General features: G+C 38.8%; 1 protein-coding gene and 2 long non-coding RNA genes across 8 annotated transcripts in view; 1 reads left to right on the top strand and 2 right to left on the bottom strand.

Annotated features, from left to right (window-relative positions):
- Window positions 1–11,422, top strand: part of LOC144329889 (uncharacterized) — a 139,811-nt gene extending 128,389 nt beyond the window's left edge. Inside the window, exon 3 of the long non-coding RNA XR_013395624.1 lies at window positions 9,427–11,422. This is a non-coding gene — a long non-coding RNA (uncharacterized LOC144329889). The remainder of the gene's footprint in view (window positions 1–9,426) is intronic.
- MINDY2 (MINDY lysine 48 deubiquitinase 2) overlaps window positions 1–27,109 on the bottom strand; it is an 84,324-nt gene that overhangs the window by 14,675 nt on the left and 42,540 nt on the right. For all 5 annotated transcript variants that reach the window (XM_077939496.1, XM_015142373.3, XM_077939495.1 and 2 more), the window contains exons 5-6: window positions 21,974–22,076; window positions 12,031–12,173 (exon numbers count right to left, since the gene is read on the bottom strand). In XM_077939496.1, coding sequence (XP_077795622.1) covers window positions 12,031–12,173; window positions 21,974–22,076 — 246 coding nt within the window. The remainder of the gene's footprint in view (window positions 1–12,030; window positions 12,174–21,973; window positions 22,077–27,109) is intronic.
- Window positions 98–11,423, bottom strand: LOC144329887 (uncharacterized). 2 transcript variants are annotated; one of them, XR_013395622.1, is made up of 4 exons: window positions 9,396–11,423; window positions 6,989–7,455; window positions 4,652–4,712; window positions 98–239 (listed from the first exon to the last, which is right to left on the bottom strand). It is a non-coding gene; the product is annotated as an uncharacterized LOC144329887 (long non-coding RNA). The 2 variants fall into 2 exon arrangements; XR_013395621.1 differs by having other exon boundaries at window positions 4,652–4,724; window positions 6,996–7,455; window positions 9,396–11,422.

Below are 27,109 nucleotides of genomic sequence, written 5' to 3'. Positions count from 1 at the left end.
TAAGTTTTAACTAAAAGGGTATTCCTTTCTTGGTATAGCTGATCTGTCTTCTCATAGATCATCAGCCTCAATTTCCTCCTTAGATTTTGATATTTACTTTTTGTTGTTGGTGGGTTTTTTTTTTGAGACAGAGTCTTACTCTATCACCTAGGCCGGAGTGCAGTGGCACGATCTCAGCTCACTGCAACCTCCGTCTCCCAGGTTCAAGTGATTCTTGTGCCTCAGCTTCCCAAGAGTAGCTGGGATTACATGCACTTGCCACCACCCCCTGCTAATTTTTGTATTTTTAGTAGAGACGGGGTTTCACCATGTTGACCAGGCTGGTCTCGAACTCCTGACCTCAGGTGATCCACTGCCTCAGCTTCCCAAAGTGCTGGGATTAAAGGCATGAGCCACTGTGCCCCACCTGACATTAATTTTTTAAAAAAACTATAACTGGTTCACTGTCAACAATGCAGATTATTAGTCAAAAGTTCCTTTATGTAATTATAGCATAGAAGAGCAAAATATCTGTGACTATAGTACTAGTTTAGGCCCATCTGATCCTGAGAGTCTACGGTTAAATCACTAACAATAATATTTCTTGCATTGATATTCCAGCACTTTTGCTACATTATGCAGTCAGTGCTTTCTTAACATTCAAATTTTCCAATTTCATTCATCAGTTTTTAAAATACTGAAAAATTTCATAAATAATAATATAGAATAGGTTTTAATGCATTAAATTCTTAATTATGTATTAGTTCATATTATATAAAATGTCATATTGTCACAATTTGTAAATTTATAAAATATTATTAAATTTGACAAGTTTTCTTCATCAATTTACAAATTGTGATGATATTGTCAGGTATGTTGTTACTGCAAGTGACTACTCCATGTAGAATTAATTTACGAGGGTATTTTTATATAGAATAGGTTTTCATTCAGTGTTCTTTTGTGATCCAATATGGAGGAAAGCACTGGCTAAATATTTTTGGTTAACTAACTTGTATTCAAATTACTTAACATCTCTAGGTCGGGTGTGGTGGCTCATGCCTGTAATCCTAGCACTTTGGGAGGCTGAAGTGGGCATATCACTTGAGGTCAGGAGTTTGAGACCTGCCAGGCCAATATGGTGAAACCCTGTCTCTACTTAAAATACAAAAAGCCAGGTATAGTGGTATGTGCCTGTAGTCTCAGCTACTTAGGAGGTTGAGGCAGGAGAATCGCTTGAACCCAAGAGGTGGTGGATCCAGTGAGCCAAGATTGTGCCACTGTACTCCAGCTTGGGCGACAGAGCGAGACTGTCTCAAAACAAACAAACACACACCAAAAAACCTTTAAAAAATTACTTAACATCTCTAGACTTTAGTTTTTTCTTCTTAGAAATTTTGAAGTTTCTAAGGTACTTTATAATTTGAAAATGTATACATTTCTAAGAGAGTTTCTAAAGTATTTTAAGTACTCAAAAATGAACTTACTACTCCTACTTAACAAATGTAGCCTTATCCACAAAGCACTTTCTTATCCACCCAGACAGGCAGTGAAGCATAGCTGTTGACTTGAAAGTCAAGTTGAAAGTCAGATTGGAAATGCTTATAAGCTAAGTGGTCTTGGGCAACTTACTTAGGGTCTTTATGTCTTCCCTCAGCTATTAAGTGATAATAATAATATCCACTCCTCACAAAGGAGTTGTGAAGATTAAATGAGATAATCAATATAAAATGCTTAATAAAGTACAAGGCCCCTAATTGCTTCATAAACAGAAGATATATTCATGAGTATCACCTAAATCGATCTCAATTTCTGTGTCTATCTGCTTCTGTCTCCTATTTAAGAGAAAAAGATGAATCTCTCTGCTTGTACTATGGAATCATCACTTTCCTTATTCCAGTTTCCAATTTCCCCCCCTCCCCTTTCAATTTAAAAAGTGACAATTTTTGATATATCAACCAGCTTTAAAAATAGCTAAATTTAATAGATTGTTACTTAAATGTAGCATTCTGTGGAAAAAAATTTCTACTATAGCATTAGTCAAAGAGGAAATAGAATAAACAAATTTATTTCTTTAACATGGTTTTAGTATTTATCCAGAATTGTACCTCCTTCTAAACTACTTTTCACTTCTAATCCCTAAACATAAAGTAAAAAAGCAAACAAAACCAACCTCAAAACTCATCTGGCTGAGTTTATGGTAAAAAATAACAACACAACAACCAACCTCAAAAACCTTGGGACTGAATATGCTTCAGAGAGATGTCAGTAATTGAAAACCAAGAGATAGGGGAAACAGTTATGACATGAATATAAAGGTCGATATGGTAAAAGCACAATCAAGGAGTCATAATAGGAAAAGAGCTATACAGATATCATTATATGAACCAAACATCTAGAAGCTATGTGATCTAGACAGGGGCCATGTAATCTTAGTTAAGAGCAAGCAGAAGTTATCAGAGGGTGGTGAAGGCGGGCTATGAAAATGAAATGGAACAACTAGACCTAGGATACAGAATTAGGTAAGGATAGGAATCCAACAGTCATGATCATGAAAAGCTAAACTAACTTAAAATATGAAAAGCTAAACTAACTTAAACGGGTCTGTTTCTAGAACAGAAAAGGTTTATTTACAACCCATCTTTATACTTTCAAATTTCCTGCATGGATAAATAGTCATCTCACTATCTAGACCCACAGGAATAGTCCTGAAAGCATTTGCCCTCTTATGGTCTCCTCACTCTGCTCGTAGAAATCAATCTAGTTATGCTGTTGAAAACCATAGATCAGTCGGGCGCGGTGGCTCACGCCTGTAATCCTAGCACTTTGTGAGGCCAAGGTGGGCGGATCACCCGAGGTTGGGAGTTCAAGACCAGCCTGGCCAACATGGTGAAACCCCGTCTGTACTAAAAAATACAAAAAATTAACTGGGTGCAGTGGCGTGCACCTATAATCCCAGCTACTCGGGAGGCTGAGGCAGGAGAACCGCTTGAACCAAGGAGGCAGAGGTTGTAGTGAGCTGAGATCATGCCACTGCACTCTAGCCTGGGCTACAGACCGAGAATTTGTCTCAAAACAAGAAAAAAAAAAGCACAGATCTTCACGCTGGGCATGGTGGCTCACGCCTGTAATCCCAGCACTCTGGGAGGCCGAGGTGGGTGGATCACCTGAGGTCAGGAGTTCGAGACCAGCCTGACGAACATGTTGAAACCGTGTCTCTATTAAAAGTACAAAATTAGCCAGGCATGGTGGCGTGCACCTGTAATCCCAGCTACTTGGGAAGCTGAGGCAGAAAAATTGCTTGAACCCAGGAGGCAGAGGTTGCAGTGAGCCGAGATCACACCATTGCACTCCAGGCAGGGCAACAAGAGTGACACTCTGTCTCAAAAAAAAAAAAAAAAAAAAAGGCATAGATCTTTATAGAATCATGAGCCTCCCAAAGTGTTGGGATTACAGCCATAAGCCACTGTATCTGGCCCCCAAATTAGCCGGACATGGTAGTGCGTGCCTATAATCCCAGCTACTCGGGAGTCTGAGGCATGAGAATCTCTTGAACGCGGGAGGCGGAGGTTGCAGTGAGCTTAGATCATGCCACTGCACTGTAGCCTTGGTGACAGAATGAAAGTGTCTCTCACACACACACAAAATAAAAATAAAAAAAATAGGCCAGGTGCGGTGGCTTACACCTGTAATCACAGCACTTTGGGAGGCTGAGGCGGGCAGATCACAAGGTCAGGAGATCGAGACCATCCTGGCTAACACGGTGAAACCCCATCTCTACTAAAAATACAAAAAAAAAAAAAAAGAAAAAATTAGCCGGGCGTGGTGGCGGGCGCCTGTAGTCCCAGCTACCCGGGAGGCTAAGGCAGGAGAATGATGTGAACTCAGGAGGCGGAGCTTGCAGTGAGCTGAGATTGTGCCACTGCACTCCAGCCTGGGTGACAGAGCAAGATTCCATCTCACAAAAAATAAAAAAGTAAAAAATAAAAAATAAATACAATAGTGAGGTGAATGTATATTTTGCAAGGATGATCTGCCCAGTTTAATTGTAGAAGACCAGGTGGATGTACAAGGAAAGAAGTGATACAAATGACAGCAGAAATTAGGGCTATTCCTATTTGTTGCCAATGGATAGATGAGGAATAAAAAGTTTAATGAAGAGTTCATGGAGGATATTACAAGTAATAACTAACAGAGATGGATTTCACTTTGCTAATAATGAAAGAAACACAAAGGTATTTTTCCAGAATTTAGCAACAGTAAACCACAAAACTAGGAATAAAAGGACTTTCCAACAATAGGAAGTCAATTAATATCTGTGGTCAGAGAAAATGTCCTGTGTAATAAAAATCATTGTTTGTACCATATTCGTTCGGAAGTGTGAAGTTGATTGGTAGATACTATTCACAAAAAATGGGTCAGTTTGATTAAGACATCCATTGTGACCTCATGATGGCAGAAGGCTTAAAAAAGTCTGTAAAGATAAAATCAAGGCTAAACATGGTGGCTCACGCCTGTAATCCTAGCACTTTGGGAGGCCAAGGTGGGCAGACTGCTTGAGGTCAGGAGTTCGAGACTAGGCTGGGCAACATGGCAAAACCCTGTCTCTACTAAAAATACAAAAAATTAGCTGAACGTGGTGGCACACACCCGTAATCCCAGCTACTTGGGAGGCTGAGGCACCAGAATTGCTTGAACCTGGGAGGCAGAGGTTGCAGTGAGCCAAGATCGCACCACTGCACTCCAGCCTGGGTGACAGAGTGAGTCTCTGTCTCAAAAAGAAAAAACAAACAAACAAAAAAGATAAAATCAACTGTGGTAAAAATAAATAAACAGATGAAGATGAAATCATGAAGTTAATAAACAGGGAATACTTTGTCCAGGTATAGGTTTTAGAAACATTTATATACTTTTCAATGGTTTGGTGTATTGAAACACCACCTAGTGGTCCTCTAAACACCACTTTGGTGTATAGAGGGTCACCAAAAAGCCTAACCCTAGGCAGGGTGTGGTGGCTCACACCTGTAATCCCAGCACTTTGGAAGGCCGAGGTGGGTGGATTGCCTGAGGTCAAGAGTTTGAGACCAGCCTGGCCAACATGGTGAAATCCCGTCCCTACTAAAAATACAAAAATTAGCTGGATGTGGTGGCAGGTGCCTGTAATCCCAGCTACTCGGGGGGCTGAGGCAGGAGAATCACTTGAACCGGGAAGGTGGAGGTTGCAGTGAGCCAAGATTGTGTCACTGCACTCCAGCCTGGACAACAGAGTGAGACTCCATCTAAACAAACAAACAAACAAACAAACAAAAAAACTCCACAAAGAAGAGTCTAACTTAACAGAGAATTCGCTCTGCTTCTATCCAATACCTTGAGATGGGAGTTAGAACAAAGATGTAATACTAAACAACACCATTCATAACTAGAAAGCATGTATACCTCCCTTACCCTCTTGTCAAAGAAGAGCCCACAGCTCAAACATCTCTAGAATTCCAAAAGACTTTGGATGACAAAAGATTTTAACACACACTAAAAAAAATTAATTAAATAAATATTAAAAAAAGCTTTTCATAAATAGGGTTTAGTAAATTCCTATGGAAATTGGTACAACCAGTAAAGAAACTGGAGGTTTCCTGGGTAATCATTTTTGTCCTGCCATCATGGACTTTCCCCTGTTGGCCTAGGTCTTGATAATGATATAAGATAATCATGAATACCTGGAAGCCTAAAGATCCTCTCTGAAAAGTCGTAATAAAAATTAGGCCACGCTCAGTGGCTCACGCCTGTAATCCCAGCACTTTGGGAGGTCAAGGTGGGCGGATCACTTGAAGGCAGGGATTTGAGACAAGTCTGGACAACATGGTGCAACCCATCTCTACTAAAAAAAAATAAGCCGGGAGTGGTGGTACCTGCCTGTAATCACAACTACTTGGGAGGCTGAGGCAGGAGAATCGTTTGAACCTAACAGGTGGAGGTTGCAGTGAGCTGAGATTGCGCCACTGCACTCCACTCCAGGCAACAGAGTGAGACTCCATCTTTTTTTTTTTTTTTTTTTTTGAGACGGAGTCTCGCTCTGTCGCCCAGGCTGGAGTGCAGTGGCACGATCTTGGCTCACTGCAAGCTCCGCCTCCCAGGGTCACGCCATTCTCCTGCCTCAGCCTCCCGAGTAGCTGGGACTACAGGTGCGCATCACCACGCCCGGCTAATTTTTTGTATTTTTAGTAGAGATGGGGTTTCACCGTGTTAGCCAGGATGGTCTCGATCTCCTGACTTCGTGATCCGCCTGCTTCGGCCTCCCAAAGTGCTGGGATTACAGGTGTGAGCCACGGCGTCCGGCTGAGACTCCATCTTAAAAAAAAAAAAAAAAAAAATCTCTAAAAAGTAGCCCCACTAACAAAATAATAGAAGTATAGATATTTATGTCTGACTGCCAGTTTATTATAGACTGGCAATTTATTATTATAAGCCCATAGGTGTAAACACCACTGAGGTAAAGCATTCTATCTAGATGTTAAATTTGTTTGTTGAAAGTATATCTTTTTTGTTTTTTTTTGAGATGGAGTCTCGCTCTGTCACTCAGGCTGGAGTGTAGTGGCATGATCTCGGCTCATTGCAACCTCCGCCTCCTGGATTCAAGCAATTCTCCTGTCTCAGCCTTCTAAGTAGCTGGCATTACAGGCACACACCATCACGCCCAGCTAATTTTTGTATTTTTAGAAGACATGGGGTTTCACCACGTTGGCCAGGCTGGTCTCAAACTCCTGACCTCAAGTGATCCACCTGCCTTGGCCTCCTAAAGTGCTGGGATTACAGGCGTGAACCACCACGCCTGGCCTGAAAGTATATCTTGAATTCTGTGGGATGAAATGTATTTATATGACAGATGTTCCAAAGAAAAAGAGTTCACAGGAGTACAAAGATGGAAAACATGGTGACCATTAAATATAATTTTTCCTTTTTTTTTGAAACAAGGTCTTGCTCTGTCATCCAGGCTGGAGTGCAGTGGCACGATCACAGTTCACTGTAGCTTCAATCTCCTGGACTCAAACAATCCTCCCATCTCAGCCTCCCAAAGAGCTGGGATTATGGGCATACACCACCATGCCTGTTTTTTGTTTTTTTGTTTTTTTTTAAAAAAAAAACGTTTTAAAAGTTTTTTGTAGAGACAAGGTATCACTTCATTGTCCATGCTGGTCTCTAACTACTGGGCTCAAACAATCTTCCCACCTCAGCCTCTTAAAGTACTGCGAACACATGTGTGAGCCTGGCTGGTCATTAAATATGAAAGCATAAGATGTCCCTAAAAACTCAGAGTTCCTCAAGAGTGAAATGCTAGAAGGCAGTAGGAAGATATGGAGGATGTAGCTTTGAAAGTAGTCATAGTTTGTTTAAAAAAGGTTTTTTTTTTTTTTTTTTTTTGGTGCCATCATGGCTCACTGCAGTCTCACCCTCCTGGGCTCAGGGCTCAAGTGATCCTCCCACCTCAGCCACCAAGTAACTGGGTCTATAGGCACATACCACCACACTGGCTTACTTTTCAAAATTATTTGTAGAGACGGGGTCTTCCTATGTTGTCCAGGCTGGCTTTGAACTCTGGGCCTCAAGCAACTGTTCAGCCTTGGCCTCCCAAAGTGCTAGGATTACACGCATGAACCGCCTTGCCCAACCTCTATTTTTAAAAATTATTATTTGTGTCCTTACTAAATTACACATTCTCTGGGGCTCAAGTTTATAAAGAGCTACAAACAACTCAGGAATTAGTAGGACAGAGTAATAGTCTTAATGCTGAACAGCCTTAATAGAACAAAGGCACAATCCTCTCTCTGCCTTATTCCCTTAATGAGCAAATGGACACCATGCTGGAAGAACCCCTTCCCTAAATTTTATTTGGCATTTATTTAGTAATTTTAAAGTATTCCTTTAGGGGTTCTATTCTATACCAACAGCCAAAGTGTTATAGATTCTGTTGTAAATCAGGTAATCTGTCACTGGGTCAATGAAGAAGACATAATTTTGACCCTTATAAAGAATGCACTCATGTCTGGGTGCAGTGGCTCACACCTGTAATCCCAACACTCTGGGAGGCTGAGGTGGGCAGACTGCTTGAGTCCAGGAGCTCAACACCAGTTTGGACAACATAGGGATATCCTGTCTCTAAGAAAAAATTTTTAATTTGCCAGGTGTGATGGCATACACCTGTAGTCCCAGCTGCTTGGGAGGCTAAGCCATGAGGATCGCTTGAACCCAGGAGGCAGAGGTTGCAGTGATCTGAGATTGCACCAGCACACTCAAGCCTGGGCGACAGAGCAAGACCCTGTTTCAGATGAAAAAAAAAAAAAAAAGGCACTCACTGGGTACTCTGTCAGAAGTAAAGCAGTGTCTTATCTAAAGACTGAGGATTGGAAAGCTGGTATAATAGGAATACAGGAAATAGAACCGAGAACTGTAATGGGTCATAAATAATCGCCCAAATGCCCATAGGATCCCTGGAGAACACAAGATTTGGATCATATTAAAACGGAGTTACTCTATCAAATGCAATGCATGGTCTTTGATTAGATCCTGGTTTGAACAAATCATCCATAAAACTATTTTGGGGACAAGTGGCAAATTTGAATATGGACTAGATTTTAGATATTAAGAATTATAGTAGCCACTGCGCTCCATCCTGGGTGATGGAGTGAGACCCCACCCTGTCTCAAAAAAAAAAAAAAGAATTATAGTTAAGTTTGAGATGCAATAGGCCGGGCGTGGTGGCTCACGCCTGTAATACCAGCACTTTGGGAGGCCAAGGCGGGAGGATCACAAGGTCAGGAGATCAAGACCATCCTGGCTGACAGTGAAACCTCTACTAAAAATACAAAAAAATTAGCTGGGCGTGATAGTGGGCGCCTGTAGTCCCACCTACTTGGGAGGCTGAGGCAGGAGAATGGCATGAACCCGGGAGGTGGAGCTTGCAGTAAGCCCAGATTGCGCCACTGCACTCCAGCCTGGGTGACAGAGCAAGACCTCATCTCAAAAATAAAAATTAAAATTAAAAAAAACCCCAACACTTTACAAGATCTAATCCCTGTCTATCTATTTAGCCTTTCTTCATTCCTTTTATTTGCTATGCTTCAGGCACACTGACTTTCTTTTAATTTCTCAGGAGTCAAGCTCTTTCCTTCCTCAGGGCCTTTGCATACATGCTCTATCTGCTTAGTTACTCTTTTTTGGCCAACTTATTAAACTAGAAGATTCACTTTTTAGGTATCATTTTATTTTTATTTAATGAATTAATTTATTGAGACAGAGTTTTGCTCTTGTCACCTAGGCTGGAGTGCAACAGCATGTTCTCAGTTCACCGCAACCTCTGCCTCCCAGGTTCAAGCGATTTTCCTGCTTCAACCTCCCAGGTAGCTGGGATTACAGGCGCCCACTACCATGCTCAGCTAATTTTTGTATTTTTAGTAGAGATGGGGTTTCACCATGTTGGCTAGGCTGGTCTCGAACTCCTGACCTCAGGTGATCCACCCGCCTCAGTCTCCTAAACTGCTGGGATTACAGGCATGAGCCACCATGCCCAGCCTCAGGCATCATTTTAAATGTGACCTTCTCAAATATATCTTTCCTGACACTCCCTAAGTTGTAAGTCCTGATAAAAGCAACTAAGTTATAAATCCTGATAAAAACACTCATAGCTTGTGATATGTATCCTTAACAAAATGTATCTCAGTAGAAATAAATTAACAATTATTTGTGTAATTATTTAATATCTGCCCCTTGTCAAACTAGGAGGTCCTTAATAGGCAGACACCATAGCCGCCTTGCTCGTGGCTGTATTCCGACTACTAGTGAGCACCCAGACATGATACCTGCTCAATAAATATTTGTTAAATAAATGAATAAATCCTAGACTTGAAAGGTCAGGTTAAGTAAGAAATAAAATGATTTAGCAGTATTCACCATGTAGCAATAAATCTGATCCTTATATCCTTTGGCCTCAGAATTCTGAGGAGTATGGATGACTCTGGGCCCATATCTGACCTAGATATAGCTAAAATGTTGAAGTTATACAAATGAGCTGTTGCTATAACCAAGATAGGGAGAGCCAGGGCTTTAAGGGTATTCTTACACAGGCAAACAAATCATTATTTTATACTACTCTGTGTAATTCACTGACTAAAGTGTTGAAGAAAATATGAAGATGTAATTCATGACCTTAATAAGATACTTTCGTTTAGGAAAAAAAATGACACATTTACATGGAAAGAAAACTGGTAACTAGGTATTAACCAATAAGGGCTAAAAAAAGATGATGTAGCCAATAACAGCTAGATGATGGTTAGACAATTGTACTCTGCCTTAGCTGCACATTAAAATCACCTGAAAAGCACTCAAAATTAATCATGCGCAGATCCCACCTCCATTTAATGGAGTTGGTGGTAGGTTCTGAGGACTGGCATTTTTAAAAAAGCTTCCCGTACAGTTTTAGCATACAATTTGGGTTGAGAACCAGTGGTTTGAGGAAAGTAGAAGTAGCTTTACTAAAGAGTTAGTATTTGAAATGTTTCTTAAAGGATGGGTAAAATTTGGACAGGCAAAAAGGAATGAGAAGAGCTTTCCAAACAGGGCTTAAGGAGTGAGATATGGCAGGAAAGTGCAGAAATTAGAAGGTATAATGTATGTATGGGATGGAGGGTTATCAGTGAATAGACACCATTTTGGCTGAAGTAAAGTATTGGTGAATAGAACATATCTTGTATTTTTATCCCCATGCATGAAGTGCTACTGAACATTTTTGGTATATTATTGACGGCATCAGTACGGTATTCTACTGTACTATTGAAGGAATCTATACCTTCAATAGGTATAAGGTGACAAACTTCTGAACTAAGTGAAAGCTCTAACAACAAAAAGAATGGCTATAAGAGATAAAAAGAGTAAACCAGTAAATGACAGAGCCATAAATGGCACTATAGGAAGAATTTAAAGCTACACATTATTAAAGAATTTAATGTTTGGTCACACCAAATTCATTAAACTTTAATAATAGCAAACCATCATAAAGGCAAATCATCTAAATAAATAAAAAAGTTTATTCTAAATTCCTTTAGCACTGAAATATAAACTTCCATCATTAGATGTCATCCTAGTTCTGGCCGGGCGTGGTGGCTCACGCCTGTAATCCCAGCACTTTGGGAGGCCGAGGCGAGTTATCACCTGAGGTCGGGAGTTCAAGATCAACCTGACCAAAATGGAGAAACCCCGTCTCTACTAAAAACACAAAATTAGCCAGGCATGGTGGCGCATACCTGTAATCCCAGCTACTCAGGAGGCTGAGGCAGGAGAATTGCTTGAACCCAAGGTGGAGGTTGTAGTGAGCCAAAATCACGTCATTGTACTCCAGCCTGGGCAACAAGAGTGAAACTCCATCTCAAAAAAGAAAAAAAAAAAAAAAAAAAAAAAAGCCTGGGCATGGTGGCTTACGCCTGTAATCCCAGCACTTTGGGAGGCCAAGGCGGGCGGGTCACCTGAAGTCGGGAGTTCGAGACTAGCCTGACCAACATGGGGAAACCCTGTCTCTACCAAAAATACACAAAAATTAGCGGGGTGTGGTGGTGCATATGCCTGTGATCCCAGCTACTCGGGAAGCTGAGGTAGGAGAATTGCTTGAATTCGAGAGGCAAATGTTGCGGTGAGCCGAGGTCGCGCCATCACACTCCAGCCTGGGCGACAAGAGCAAAATTCCATCTCAAAAAAAAAAATAAGTCATCCTAGTTCTATCTCTAGGGTTTATCTTTTTTTGATTCTTAGAAAGAAAATAATAAAATACTTATTGCAAAGATCTGTGAAAAAGAAGTGGAGAATTAAAAAACAAAAAGTGATTTGAGGTAACACTTCAATTGTTAATCCATCCCATCCTTATAAAGTACTGTATTTAATAATTACCTTCATAATTTGATGGTTACAAAATATTATGCTAAAATCTTTTATTTATAAGCAGATCAAAAGACATCTCTAAATCAAGCTCTTTTGATTTAGAATCACAATTAAATAGCTATTTCTATATCATACCTTGTATTTGGTCATGGTGCTAAAATGATTATTCCGAAAGAACACACAAAGTTCTCCTTCCTGAACCGTTGAAGTTAGTTCACATAATCCATGGTATGTCAGTTGAGTGGCTGTGTTATTTAGAAACTGCTCAGCTACAAAGCCTATAGAACCAATGCATAATATTAGATAGAATAATTTCAAAATTAAAAAGTTATTCTTTTTCTATTTAAAGTGTGTTCCAAGCATGGAAAAAGGCCTATCATTATAATACTTTCCCTACTACTTTATGATGACTCCAAATTGGACATCTGTGATTTTAATTTTGCTATGAAATATGTGTATACAGAAATTGCTAACCTAAAGAAATAGTTACATGAAATTCTTTTTTATAAACAAATGAATTTACTTATACCTCACCTACTATTACAAAGGATTTCATGCAGGTTGCAGTAAAAAAGCAGACACAATAAAACTAAAACTCATCAAAGCAAATAAAAAGACAGGTGTCAGGCAATTTTTAAAATGGGTAGGAAAGAAAAATGTCAGTCAACAGCTACCTTCCCAGTAGCAAGGTGTTTTCACATTAAAAGATTTTACAAAAATCCTAGATAATTCTTAAACTTCTCAATTCTTAATTGTAAACTTCTCAATTCTTGCTTTAAAACTACAAGTAGGCATAAGGCTGAAGAGAAAGCCGTGGGATAAATGATGCCATTTGTAATGGCTTTTTATGCCATTTTTATTCTAATCTCCTCCAACATATGCCACTCATGTAGCTGTATCAAGTTTGGAAACAGATCTTATGGCTTTTGTTTTTGAAATACAATAAAATATGCAGAAGTGATCTGGGGTATAGTTTAAAACATATATATACACACACACACGCACGCACACAGCTGATCTTCATAAACACAATTGATCCTCATTGCAAGTTCGTATCTGCAAGTTCATCTGCTGGCTAAAATTTATTTAGAACCCTCAAATCAACACTTGCAGCATTTTTATGCTTGTTTGTGGACATGTGAAGACGGGTGAAAATTCTGAGTGGCCCAATGTGCACATTCCCAGCTGAGGTCAAACAAGGCAACATTCTGCCTTCTTGCTTCAGCTCTCTCACATACTGTAAACAAGTGTCCCTTTCATGGTCTATTTAGTGCCAAGATTTTCACATTTTTATGCCTTCTGTTGGTGATTTTGCTGTTTCAAACAGCATCCAAGCATAATGCCAAAGTGCTGGCTAGTATTCAGTAGACAAAGGCTGTGATGTGCCTTACAGAAAAAATACATGTGCTAGGTAAGTTTCGTTCAGGCATGAGTTATACAGGTTGAGAGGCTAAGTATCACTTATCTGAAATGCATGAGACTAGAAGTGTTTTGGGTTTGGATTCTTTTGGATATTGCAACATTTGTGTTATACTTATCAGCTGAGCATCCCTAATCTGAAAATGAGAAATCTCAAATGCTCCAATGAGCATTTCCTCTGAGCGTCATGTTGGTGTTTAGATTTTGGAGCATTTTGGATTTTGGATTTTCAGATGAGGCATATTCTATCTGTAGTGCTGTTGGCTGTGAGTTTAACGCTAGTGAATCAACAATATATATTAAATAAGGTGTGTTTAACAGAAACACACATAAAACAAGTTTATGTATTGATCAGTTGATGAAAATGTTGTTACCAAAGGCTCCTTGGAAACTAACTCATATTTATCCTAGGGACAGTGGTTCAGCATTCACTAATTCAGTGTTCACAGCAACTTTATAGAACATAGCTATCATAAATAATGAGAATCAACTGTATACATATTTTTTTAAACTTGTATTTCTCTTCTTTGCCTCCTTCCTTTTGGAGTAAGGAGAGATGTCTCAGAAGCAATGGAAGAGGAGGGAAGGGAATGCCCTAAAAAGTTTCATAAGTGATCTGAGAGATACAGATATAAGGACTAAAGATAAATCTGTGGTATGAAACTAACACTTCAACAATAAATTTAAAATAAAACTTGGTAGGGCCAGAAGCAGATAACATAGGTTTATTCCACTCCCTAGACATCCCTTAGTGTCAAACCATAGTACTTCAAGCTACAAAGTAGTTGTAAAAAGTTACCACACTATAGTTATCACACTACTGCAAGGACTTTGTTATGACAGAAAGTACAAAAATTATAAAGAGGTCTATAGTCAAAAGAAATTCATTGAATACTTGCAACTTTTTCGGTTTATACATTTAGATATAAGAAGTTTCTCCACCTGATTACTGTTGTTACTTTGCCAAGTACTAAGTTACCATATACTAATGAATAGCATTTATGATGTACACTAGTAAATAGCATTTACTATTATGTAGCATTTAAAGAGTAGGCATTATGCCTGTGCTGAAAAGTACCACTGCTATCTGTAATATCTGTATTACTAAATGTTCCCTTCACAAAGATGTTTTTAAATGCCCCTTCCATACCTTACTCACACAATATCCTCTCTACAGATCCCTCTCAAAAAGATACAGAAATTCAGTAGATATATAGCACATTACTTTCATGTTAGTGTGAAATTCAAAAATTCAATATTAGAAAGGTCTTTCTCTGCTACTTCTTTTTACAGAATAGGACATAGGCTCAGAGAGAATAAGTGACTTGCCCAAGGACATAAAACTAGTTATGGCAAAGTGAAGACTGTAACCTAGGAGAATTATTATGGGTATTAAGTTTTAAAATTTATTGCAGATGAGTATTATAAATGCCACCTGAATTATATCTCTCCCAAAACCATAAAGCATAACTTATTAAGAACTACGAAAAACAATGTTTCGTAATTCTCCTGTCATCTCTTAAACAGTGGTTTTAGTGGAAAAGGCTAATCTAGTTTTAACTTTTTACAACTATTTAAACAAATTTTGGAAAACAACTCTAAGTGTTACACAGTGGTTTATTTATCTGTAGACTTATCAGAGCATCATTATAATGCTCAAAGAGGTGTTACTGATTCAAATAATCCATGGTTTATTTACAACATTCACATTAAATCTCAATTTTATTGTTAGATACTGTTATTGATGATACTAAAGGTAAAAAAATTCATATAATGATAATAGAGTATTATTCATGAGAATAAATGTAAGCCCTATTTTCCTGAGAAGATTACTATATTTGAAAATATTTCTTATATTCAGAAATTCAAGGCTGGGTGCGGTGGCTCACGCCTGTAATCCCCGCACTTTGGGAGGCTGAGACGGGCGGATCATGAAGTCAGGAAATCGAGACCATCCTGGCTTACACAGGGAAACCCCTTCTCTACTAAAAATGCAAAAAAATTAGCTGGGCGTGGTGGCAGGCGCCTGTAGTCCCAGCTACTCAGGAGGCTGAGGCAGGAGAATGGCATGAACCTGGGAGGCGGAGTTTGCAGTGAGCCGAGACTGTACCACTGCACTCCAGCCTGGGCGACAGAGACTCTGTCTCCCAAAAAAAAAAAAAAAAAAGAAAAAAAGAAAAAAGAAATTCAATAATAAATTAGTTCATTAAATTGTTTTCCTCTATTACTGGACAGTTATTAGAGAACATGAAAGTAATGAATGCCTTAGAGATGGTGAAGTTAGAAAGACAGGTACTATCATTAGGTAAAAAGGAATAGAATGTAGAAATAGGAAGGAAGGAAATTTGATTTATTTAAAAATGTTGCCTAGATGTGGTCCTGTCTGAGATTTGTGTTCAAATTTAAGCTTAGTCAGAACTTAACTTGTCACTGTGACAGCTTTAAACAATCTAATTTTAAAGAATTTAATCTATATTTAAGTTTCAAAGATCAAATACATTATATGAATGTATTTTTTTCTCAAAAGGATGGGCAAAACAATTTATTTTAATGACAAATGCCCAGATTTTACTTGAAAAGATAAAAGCTCATACAATTTTTTTTTGTTTTTTTTGAGATGGAATCTCACTCTGTTCCCAGGCTGGAGTACAGTGACGCTATCTCGGCTCACTGCACACCTGGCTAATTTTTTGTATTTTTAGTAGAGACAGGGTCTCACCATGTTGGCCAGACTGGTCTCGAACTCCTGACCTCAGGTGATCTACCTACCTCCCAAAGTGCTGGGATTACAGGCGTGAGCCACCGCGCCCAGTCCACTCATATGATTTGATTCCAGGAGTGCAGTAGGGAGCCCAGAACATTTTACTGTGCCAAAAAATAAGTGCTCAAGGAAAGATGAGGAGATACAAAAGAACACAAGACCCAACTTGAGGGCATCCCACTGGCCATATCATATTTAGAACAATTAAAGCATCAAAAAGAATAATGATAATGGATTATAATGCACTGAATAAAAAGGAATCCATGAGTTTATATTGATATAATTTTTTTTAATGGGGAAGGAAGAGAAGGAAGAGAAGTGAAAACTGTTCTGTTACAGAAGAATAACAACTAATAAATAGAAGGAATAACAGAAATTATGACCACCACAGTAATAACTGATTCAGGCAAGAATCAATGGATGCCAGATCTACTGGGTGAAAGATTATTAAGGAATAGCATATTCACACAGTTCAAAGAATAACATCACAGGTGACTTATTAACTACCAAGGGAAAAAGGCATCTTTACAGTATTAAAACCTGGCAGATATTATCTTATATTTGAACATCACCAAGAATGAGATAATCAGGCTCATGTGCCCCCGATTTGATGCACTGGGAAAGACATAATGTCACCTATGTAGCATCCCTGCCAAAAAGATATAACCTGAATCTACTAATGAGGAAATAATCAGATGAATCCAAATTGAGGAATATTCAATGGAACAACTGGCCTGGACTATTTTAAAAAGTCAATGTCATAAAAGACAAAAAAGGAAGGAAAGGAGGGAAGAAGCAAGGAAGGAAACGAGGGAGGAAGCAAAGAAGGAAGGAAGGGAGGAAGCAAGAGAGGAAGGAAGGAAGAAGGTTATAGAACTATTCTACATTACAGAAGACTAAAGAGATGTGACAACTAAATGATTCTTAATTGGAGCCTACATTGAAAAAAATTAAAAGCTGTAAGGGGCATTACTGGGAAAATGGGATAATTCTGAATATGAACAATATATTAAATAATATTGTATAAATGCTAAATTGCTTGAGATAATTGTATCGTGATTATATAGGAGAATTTATATAAGAGAATTCCTTGTTCTTAGGAGACAAATGATGAAGCATTTATGGGCAAAGTGCTTTATTTGCAATTAATTCTCACAAGATTTAGGGAAAAAAGAGTGTGTGGGGCTAGGTGCAGTGGCTCATGCCTGTAATCCCAGCACTTTGGAAGGCCAAGGCGGGCAGATCACCTGAGTTTGGGAGTTTGAGACCAGCCTGACCAACATGGAGAAACCCCATCTCTATTAAAAATACAAAATTAGCTAGGTGTGGTGGTGCATGCCTGTAATCTCAGCTACTCGGGAGGCTGAGGAAGAAGAATCGCTTGAACCTGGGAGGCAGAGGTTGTGGTGAGCCAAGGTTGCATCATTGCACTCCAGCCTGGGCAATAAGAGCAAAACTCCGTCTCAAAAAAAAAAAAAAAAAAAAAAAAGATTATGTGTTCGGTGTGTAGGAATACAGAAAAAAAGAAAACATTCAATATATTAACAATTGGTAAATTTAGGTAAAGAGCATATAAATGTTCATTGTGCCATTATAATATTTTTTATGGGTTTGAGATTTTTCAAAATAAAAGTTGAAGAAAGAAAAAGGAAACCAATATTATTTAATAAAAATAATAAGCCAAACTATAATGTTCAGTATTTATGGCACATAATAAAGGCTCAATAAATATTTTAATAAATGAATAATACATATCCTAGAAATATTTTTATAAGTGTATTTTTGTCCTAGGATCAACTGTTAAAGAAACATTCCTAGGCCGGGTGTGGTAGCTCACACTTGTAATCCCAGCACTTTCGGAGGCGGAGGTGGGCAGATCAGCTGTCAGGAGTTTGAGACCAGCCTGGACAACATGGTGAAATCCTGTCTCATCTAAAAATACAAAAAATTAGCCAGCGTGGTGACGTGAGCCTGTAGTCCCAGCTACTTGGGAGGCTAAGGCAGAACAACTGCTTGAACCCAGGAGGCAGAGGTTGCAGTGAGCCGAGATTGCACCACTGTACTCCAGCCTCCAGCCTGGGCAACTGAGCAAGACTCTGTCTCAAAACAAACAAACAACAACCACACACACAACAAAAAAGAACGATTCCTGAGAGCATCTGGAATTAAATGAATAGCTCTGGTGAAGTCTGGCTGCTGGTACTGTGCTTTTTTTAAACTTGCTGATTTTTGCTGCCACGAAAAATCAGCATCATCACAACCAGATTCAAAAAGGTATTGTTTCTATTCATCACTATACTGGAAAAAAAGTAGAAAATAAAAAAGGTATCAACACCCAAAAGCACTGTGTTCTACAAATAAGTATTCTACGTAAAGTAAAAGTTCTATACCTTTACTTACAAGGTATTTGCATCAAGAAAAGTGAATGTTATCTAAAACAAGTTGAAAGAACACCTAACTCTATTTGATTATTTGCTAAATAACATTTCTTTTTCCTTAAAAAGGAATTTGAGGGAATATATTTCTTATTCTCCATACCTTGATAGGAAATAAAATGTGTGAATTTTTAAAAAGTTATCACCTGTGACCAAAACTTATTTTTTTTTTAATAAAGATTAGAAATAAGTCAGCTTTGAGGTATTATACTGATTTAAAGGGAAAGCTACAATTGCAGGCTAAACAGAAAAAGAAAGCAGATTATTTCAACTGAACACCACTCAAGATAATATGATATATGATGGGCTGGCTGAGGTGGCTTATGCCTGTAATCTCAGCACTTTGGGAGGTCGAGGCTGGCAGATCACCTGAGGTCAGGAGTTCGAGATCAGCCTGGCCAACATGGTGAAACCCCATCTCTACTAAAAATACAAAAATTAGTCAGGCATGGTGGCACATGCTTGTAGTCCCAACTACTCGGGAGGCTGAGGCAGGAGAATTGCTTGAATCCAGGAGGCAGAGGTTGCAGTGAGCCGAGATCATGCCACTGTACTCCAGCCTGGGTGACAGAGCGAGACTGTCTCAAAAAAAAAAAAAAAAAAAAAGATAATATGATGAAGAAAAATGATGAAGGAAACCTAATTGCTAAAAAGTAAGTAAAAATGTCTATTATGGTCTATTATGGCCTTTTATTTTCCATGATTTCTTAGTGTTTTATACAAGTAACCATTAGTGTTAAGTAATTATTTCAAATGAACTACATACTTGTAGTCACTTATGAACAAATATCTAGTTTAGCTTTTTAATTATGCTGAATGACACATATAATTATTCTTTAATATGGAAATCTGGCATGTAGAATTTCACCACTATGAAATTTATATATCAAGGAAGTAATCAATAAATATACCCAGTAGATATTCCCTAAAAATTCTATACCATTTTAGAGGGTTTCTTTCTTTGCTTTTACCATGATGTTCTTCCTAAATTATCAATAACACATATATTAACTATAGTTTTTCGTTATCCTGAGGAATCAATGTCAGAAAAATAATAATATTTGTGACATCAGGTTAAGGAAAAAGAAGTAATGAAGGGACTGACTTTTTTGTTCATTTTATTAATTATTGTAGTACTAAGTCCCATCCTTACTGTATTTGTAGCCATAATTGGGAAAGATGTTAAAAGTGTTTCACATAACTTCATACTCCATAAGTCAGTTTATCCAAGTATTACTTCTTGGCTAGCATTCTGTATGTTACCACTTTCTGAATCATATTGTTCCTTCAAGTACTACTGAATAGCATACTCTAGTATACTGGACATTACTGAAGAAGGATTCCATAGATAGACATTTTTAAAATAGGAGCTTCTTTTTAGTAATATATCTATGGTAATGAGAGCTTGTATAGGAATGCAAACTTCTAGTGAGTGGAGTTTTTCCCCCCTACAGTCTAGTTCATTGAGAAGGAATTTTGTTAATTGAGATAAAACACTTTTCTAACAGTTTTTGTTGCTTCTTTCCCTCCTAAAATTTGAACATTGCTGCCTCATGCTGTAACGAAGAGTTGTCAGAGAAATCAACGATCAACGACTGTATAATGTTTTTTGCTTTTTGTTTTTTTTTTAAGACAGATTCTATTCTGTTGCCAAGGCTAGAGTGTAGTGGCATGATCTTGGCTCACTGCAGCCTTGACCTCCTGGGTTCAAGTGATCTTTCAGCCTCAGCCTACCAAGTACGTGGAGCTACAGGTGCCTGGCTAATTTTTTATTTTTATTTTTTAGAAATGGGATCTTGCTACATTGCCCAGGCTAGTCTCAAACTCCTGGGCTCAAGCAGTCCTCCTGCCTCAGCCTCCCAAAGTGCTGGGATTACAGGTGTGGGCCACAATGTCCAGCCTGTCCCTGTATCTTTATATGTTTATTGCAAGTAGAAGACTAGCATAAACCTCCCAGCCTGATCAAGACAAAATCCCATCTCTACGAAAAATACAAAATTAGTGCATGCCTGTAATCCCAGCTACTCGGGAGGCTGAGGCAGGAGAATGGCTTGAACCTGGGAGGTAGAGGTTGCAGTGAGCTGAGATCGCACCATTGCACTCCAGCCTGGGCAACAAGAGTGAAACTCCATCTCCAAAAAAAAAAAAAAAAAAGATTAGGATAAACCTTAACTAAAATACTATGCATTTTCTTATTATTTTCCTCTTTTGCAAAAATGTGTTAAACTTCTGGATAATTAAGTAATATAATTAGTTGGGTTCTGATTAATATAGATGGAATTCATGCACATATCTTTTATATGCTCATATGTTCTTGTAGTCGTCAGTTTTAATTCTTAAAAATGTGATTATTGTAATAAACTTTCATTATATCTTATGTAAAATAATTGTGTGTCTGAGACAGACTAAAACTCATGCTCTACTTCTCATGATTTCTCTTTCTTTTTTGTTTACCTTTCATAGAAAGAAGAAGTATAGCCTCAGTATTTGTATTTTTGAAAGAGTAAAATGGGGACTAAGAAGGTATATCTACATGCTATGCCTTTTGATAGCATTCTGTTTCAAATCTCCACTTCTCATCATTGACTGGAACACAGTTGAAAAAATATTAAACTGATTTTGTGATGATGAATTTAGGAATTCCAGTTAGCTAAGGATTAGGAAAACTGATTTTCAGAGGCATATTCTGATCCAGAATGGGGCTTTAATATATTATATTATACTGAAACGTAAGGCAGTAGTCTACTAAAATAGAGTACTTGAGCACCATAATACTCATCTCAGTCAATTGAAGTATTCAGGATCAATGATAAAGTCCATTCAGTACTCCTAAATAATAAACCTTTTTTAAAAAAGTAATTATCAGTAACCTCTGGGTACATGACCATACCAAAGTTAGCAAGTGATTCCAAAGATTTTTAATAGAATTGAGGCCTGATTTTACAAGTTAAATGAAAAAGAATTCTAGGAAAAACCTTTCATTGGCACCTTTATGAAGGATTACTTCTTTTTTTTTTTTTTTTTTTTGATACAGAGTCACTCTGTTGCTCAGGGTGGAGTACAGTGGCGCGATCTTGGCTCACTGCAACCTCCGCCTCCTGGGTTCAAGTGAGTCTCCTTCCTGCCTCAGCCTTCTGAGTAGCTGGGATTACAGGCATGCGCCACCATGGCCGGCTAATTTTTTGTTGTACTTTTAGTAGACACGTGGTTTCACCATGTTGGCCAGGCTGATCATGAATTCCTGTCCTCAGGTGATCCACCTGCCTCAGCCTCTCAAAGCGCTGGGATTCCAGGCGAGAGCCACCATGCCCAGCCTATGAATGGTTACTTCTTAAAATTCATACAAGTAATATGACATGTGTTTTTTAGAAGTCTTATTTAATAAATTTGAAAGATATTAAATTATTAGAAAAATTATCTTGCCAAGAATTTTAAAAGTCAGGAAACAGCAGCACTCACCCACCTTCACTAACCAGCTCACTATTGTCTGACTGTTTACAAGAGATGATCTTCTCCACTAGTTGGTTGTAGCTGCAGTTACCAACAGCTTTTACGATGTCATCAATCTAGAAAACAAATGACTGTCTCACTAATCATGGTAAGATTAGAAACAAAACAAAAGAAAGCCATATCACTCTTTATAATTTTATTCTAATACTAAATATAAAACTATTATTTAAGAAAAACAAAATCAGCACTAAAATCAACACCCAACAGTTTCCAAGTTTGTTTACAGCTCAGTATGACACATTATGAAAAATACTGCAGTTGTATTATTTTAATTATGCAAAAAAAGATTAAATAGGATTATTACATGCAACTTTATTTCTTAAGGTCATAAACATGTATTTAAGTGATCAAAATAAAACATAAACTATTTCAGGAGAAAAAATAAGAAAATATCAATTTTTTTCCACCCAGCATAAACTACCAAGCAACAGTTTTTTTTTTAAAAAGTAAAAAACAAATGTTGCACATTTAAAGCAAGGCAACTTTAAATATGTTAATTTATAGGATTAATAAAATTATTACATTTTATTACTTATTTCCTAGAGAAGTATAGTGGAGATGTGAGTAGAGATAACTAACGTTATTTTCCTGAAGAAAAGTATGTTAATCAGGAATGGTATCTGCTTCATGGTTCTTATTTAATCTTTGTTTTTGGAGGTACAGCAGAAGAGTAAATTTAAACTTTTAAGCTATAGGAAAATAAAATTGGGCTTCTTTTTTTTTTTTTTTTTTTTTTTGAGACGGAGTCTCACTCTGTCGCCCAGGCTGGAGTGCAGTGGCCAGATCTCAGCTCACTGCAAGCTCCGCCTCCCGGGTTCCCGCCATTCTCCTGCCTCAGCCTCCCGAGTAGCTGGGACCACAGGCGCCGCCACCTCGCCCGGCTAATTTTTTGTGTTTTTAGTAGAGACGGGGTTTCGCCGTGTTAGCCAGGATGGTCTCGATCTCCTGACCTTGTGATCCGCCCGTCTCGGCCTCCCAAAGTGCTGGGATTACAGGCTTGAGCCACCGCGCCCGGCCAAAATTGGGCTTCTTTACTCTGTCTCCATTACACTTTGCTTTGACTATAGAAGAAAAAGAGGTTTCTACTGTCTAAACAACTTATATAGTTGCCTTTCCATACATGAAAATATATTTATATTTATTTATAAATTATTTACATGTATTGCTGTATTAACAAGTTATATACCTAATAAATACAAATTTTAGAATTATATAAATAAAAATAAGAGGGCCAATGTTTTCTTCCTACATTCAAATGATCACCTTGAGGACCTACTCTTTGAATACCACAGGTCTCAACATATATCTGCACATACTCAGCAGTGGTTTTCAAACTTGGGGAGCTTATTAAAAAGATGTAAAAGAATTTCAGGCTCAAGTTGCTTCTCAATTGTGTAAGTTTTCATTCCACTGCGCAGGTGATTCCGATGCATAACAAGTTTGAGAACCACCATTCTAGGCTATAATTTATTTTCCTTGTTTATGAAAAAGTCTACAATACTAAGAGACTCTTAACTCATACAACTGGAACTGATGATTGGTTGAGACGACAATCAGTTAATTCAAAACGTCAAAGCAGGAAATTGTGGAAAATGTTTACAGGCATAGATATCTTAAACATTTTTTTTAGTCGGGGGAATGGAGTCTCATTCTCTTGCCCAGGCTGGAGTGCAGTGGTGTGATCTTGGCTCATTGCAACCTCTACCTCCCAAGTTCAAGTGATTCTCCTGCCTCAGCCTCCCAAGTAGCAGGGATTACAGGTACCCGCCACCACACCTGACTAATTTTTTTGTTTGTTTTTAGATGGAGTCTCGCTCTGTCACCAGGGTAGAGTGTGGTGGGGCAATCTTGGCTCACTGCAACCTCTGCCTCCCAGGTTCAAGCGATTCTCCTGCCTCAGCCTTCCTAGTAGCTGGGAGTACAGGCGCCTGGCACCACGCCCAGCTAATTTTTGTATTTTTTAGTAGAGTCGGGGTTTCACAATGTTGGCCAGGATGGTCTTGAACTCCTGACCTCAAGTACTCTGCCTGTCTCAGTCTCCCAAAGTGCTGGGATTACAGGTGTGAACCAATGTGCCTGGTCCATATCTTAAACATTTCATATTAACTTAAAACACAAAAATGTATTCAATGGTCAATCTTTTGATGCAGAGCCAAACAAATCCTTTTCTTTGCGAGAGGATCCTTGGGATAAGATTCTATGTAGATCGCACAAAAAACATCTATGAGTTCCAGCTTTGATTTATGTAAAATGAGAAGTTAGACCCTTAAGAAACAATTTGAGGGCACAATCTCTTCAGATGTTATTTTCCTCAACACCTTTACTTTATAGTGCTTTTCATTAGTGACTCAATTTCAGTAAGTCTTTTTAAGAATCTGAATTTTCAATTCTAAGAAATCCAGAAAAATACAGCTACAATAAGTTGGCTGTGGTGGCTCACACCATAATGCAAACACTTTAGGAAGCTGAGGCAGGAGGATATCTTAAGGCCAGGAGTTCAAGACCAGTCTGGGCAACACAGCAAAACTCCTGTCTCTAAAAATAAAATAAAATATTTTTTTGAGATTTTTTTCTTACTCTGTCTCCCATGCTGTGTCACCCACAATGGAGTGCAGTGGTGTGATCTGGGTCTCACTGTGTCACTCTCGCTGGAATGCAGTGGTGTGATCAGAGCCCACTGCAGCCTCAACCTCCCAGGCTCAAGCAATCCTTCCACCTCAGCCTCCTGCATAGCTGGGACTATAGGCACACGCCACCACACTCAGCTAATTTTGAAATTTTTGGTAGAGACAGTCTCATTATGTTGTCCGGGCTGGCCTCAAACTCCTGGGCTCAAGCAATTCTCCCACCTTGGTCTTTCAAAATGTTGGGATTACAGGCGTTAGCCACCATGCAAGGCCTCTAACAAAACATTTTTTTAAAAATTAGCTGGACATGGTGGTGCACGTCGATAGTCCCAGCTATTCAAGAGGCTGAGGCGAGAGGATTGCTTGAGTCCAAGAGTTCAAGGCTGCAATGAGCTATGATCATGCTACTACACATCAATCAGCCTGGGCAATGGGGCAAGACACTGTCTGTAAAACAAAACAAAACCCCCCAAAACCCAACTACAATAATAAACACAAGATCAACAGGCTGGGCATGGTGGCTTATGCCTATAATCCCAGCACTTTGGGAAGCTGAGGCGGGCAGATCACCTGAGGTCGCGAGTTCCAGACCAGCCTGGCCAACAAGATGAACCCTCATCTCTACTAAAAATACAAAAAATTAGCCAGGCGTAGTGGTGGGCACCGGTAATCCCAGCTACTTGGGAGGCTGAGACAGGAGAATCACTTGAAATCGGGAGGTGGAGGTTGCAGTGAGCCAAGATCACGCCACTGCACTCTAGCCTGGGCAACAAGAACAAAATGCCATCTCAAAAAAAAAAAAAAAAAAAAAAAAAGACCAATATACAAGAATCAAATATATTTCTCTAGAGTAGCAATAAAAAAGATTTCAAATATTCATAGGCAGAATCCAGAATCTGTACATTAGTGTTTCACTCAAGGCCAGGTGTGGTGGCTCACGTCTATAATCCCAACTTTAGGAGGCTAGTGGGGGAGGACTGCTTCAGCCCAGGAATTTGAGACCACCCTGGGCAACATAGCAAGACTTTGTCTTCACAAAAAATAAAAAATCTAGCCAGGCATGGGAGTGTGTGCCTGTAGTCCCAGCTACTCAGGAGGCTGAGACAGGACTGCTTTAGCCCAGTAGTCCCAGGTTGCAGTGAGCTATGATCATGCCACTATACTCTAGCCTGGGTGTCAGAGTAAGATCTTGTCTTCCCCACCCCAGAACTCCATTCATCCAATTTATTTGGATGTCTATTACATACTACTACATACAAGGTGCCATTAGAGAATCTATACACACAACAGTGAGCAAAATAGTTTATGCTTTCATAAAGCTTATATTCTAGAGTAATAATAAACCAAATCAACAAATACATAGTGTAAGGTTGTTGTCTATAGTGGTATGCACATGTTTGTTTTCATTGTAGTATAGTATTCCACAGAATATACCATAATGTGGTTATTCATTTGTCTTTTGATGGTTATTCAACTTGTTTTCAGTTTGGGATTATGGCAAATAATACTGCTGTGAAAAACTCTAGGACATTTATCCTGTTCCACTCATCAGGAGTGTATGCCTTGCCAAATTGCTGGGTCTTAAGGAACGCTTAGCATCAACTTTAATGGATAAACTAAACTGGCTTCCAAAGTAAATGGTCAATTTCCATTCTTACCACAAGGAATGAGACTTCTCCATGCTGCACATCTTTGCCAACATTTAATATTGTCAAATTTTTATTTTTTTATTTTTGTTTTTTGAGACAAGGTCTCACTCTGTCGCCCAAGCTGGAGTGCAGTGGTGCATTCTCAGCTCACTGCAACCTCTGCCTCCTGGGTTCAAGCAATTCTCTCTGCCTCAGCCTCCGAGTAGCTGGGATTACAGGCACCCGCCATGACAACACCCAGCTAATTTTTGTATTTTTAGTAGAGACAGGGTTTCGCCATGTTGGACAGGCTGGTCTCGAACTCCTGGCCTCAAGTGATTCACCCGCCTCAGCCTTCCAAAGTGCTGGGATTACCGCGTGAGCCACCAGGCCCAGCCTACAGCAGTTTTATCATGATGGCCAGGGACTGGAAAACGCCCAGATGCTCTTTAACAAGTAAAAGCACAGTATGTACACACCATAGAATAGTACTCAGAAATAAAAAGGAACAAATTATTGATAGATGCAACAATCTGGATGATGCTTTGGAGACTTATGATGAATCTGAAATGCCAATCCAAAAAGATTACACACTGTATTATTTTGCTTATATAATATTCCAGAAATAACAAAATTATAGAAATGGAGAAAGATTAGTGGTTGTCAGGGGTTAAGAAGAGGGTAAGGGTGTGAGAGAAGTGGGTGTGGATATAAAAGGGCATCAGGAGGGATTCTTGTGTTAAGAGAAATGTTCCGTATCTTGACTTTATTTGTTTACTTATTTATTTTGAGACAGGGTCTCGCTCTTTCTCTCAGGCTGGAACGCAGTGGTGT

Source organism: Macaca mulatta, chromosome 7 (assembly GCF_049350105.2).
Source record: "Macaca mulatta isolate MMU2019108-1 chromosome 7, T2T-MMU8v2.0, whole genome shotgun sequence".
Classification (NCBI taxonomy): Eukaryota; Metazoa; Chordata; class Mammalia; order Primates; family Cercopithecidae; genus Macaca; species Macaca mulatta.
This window is presented reverse-complemented; position numbering and strand designations above follow the sequence as displayed.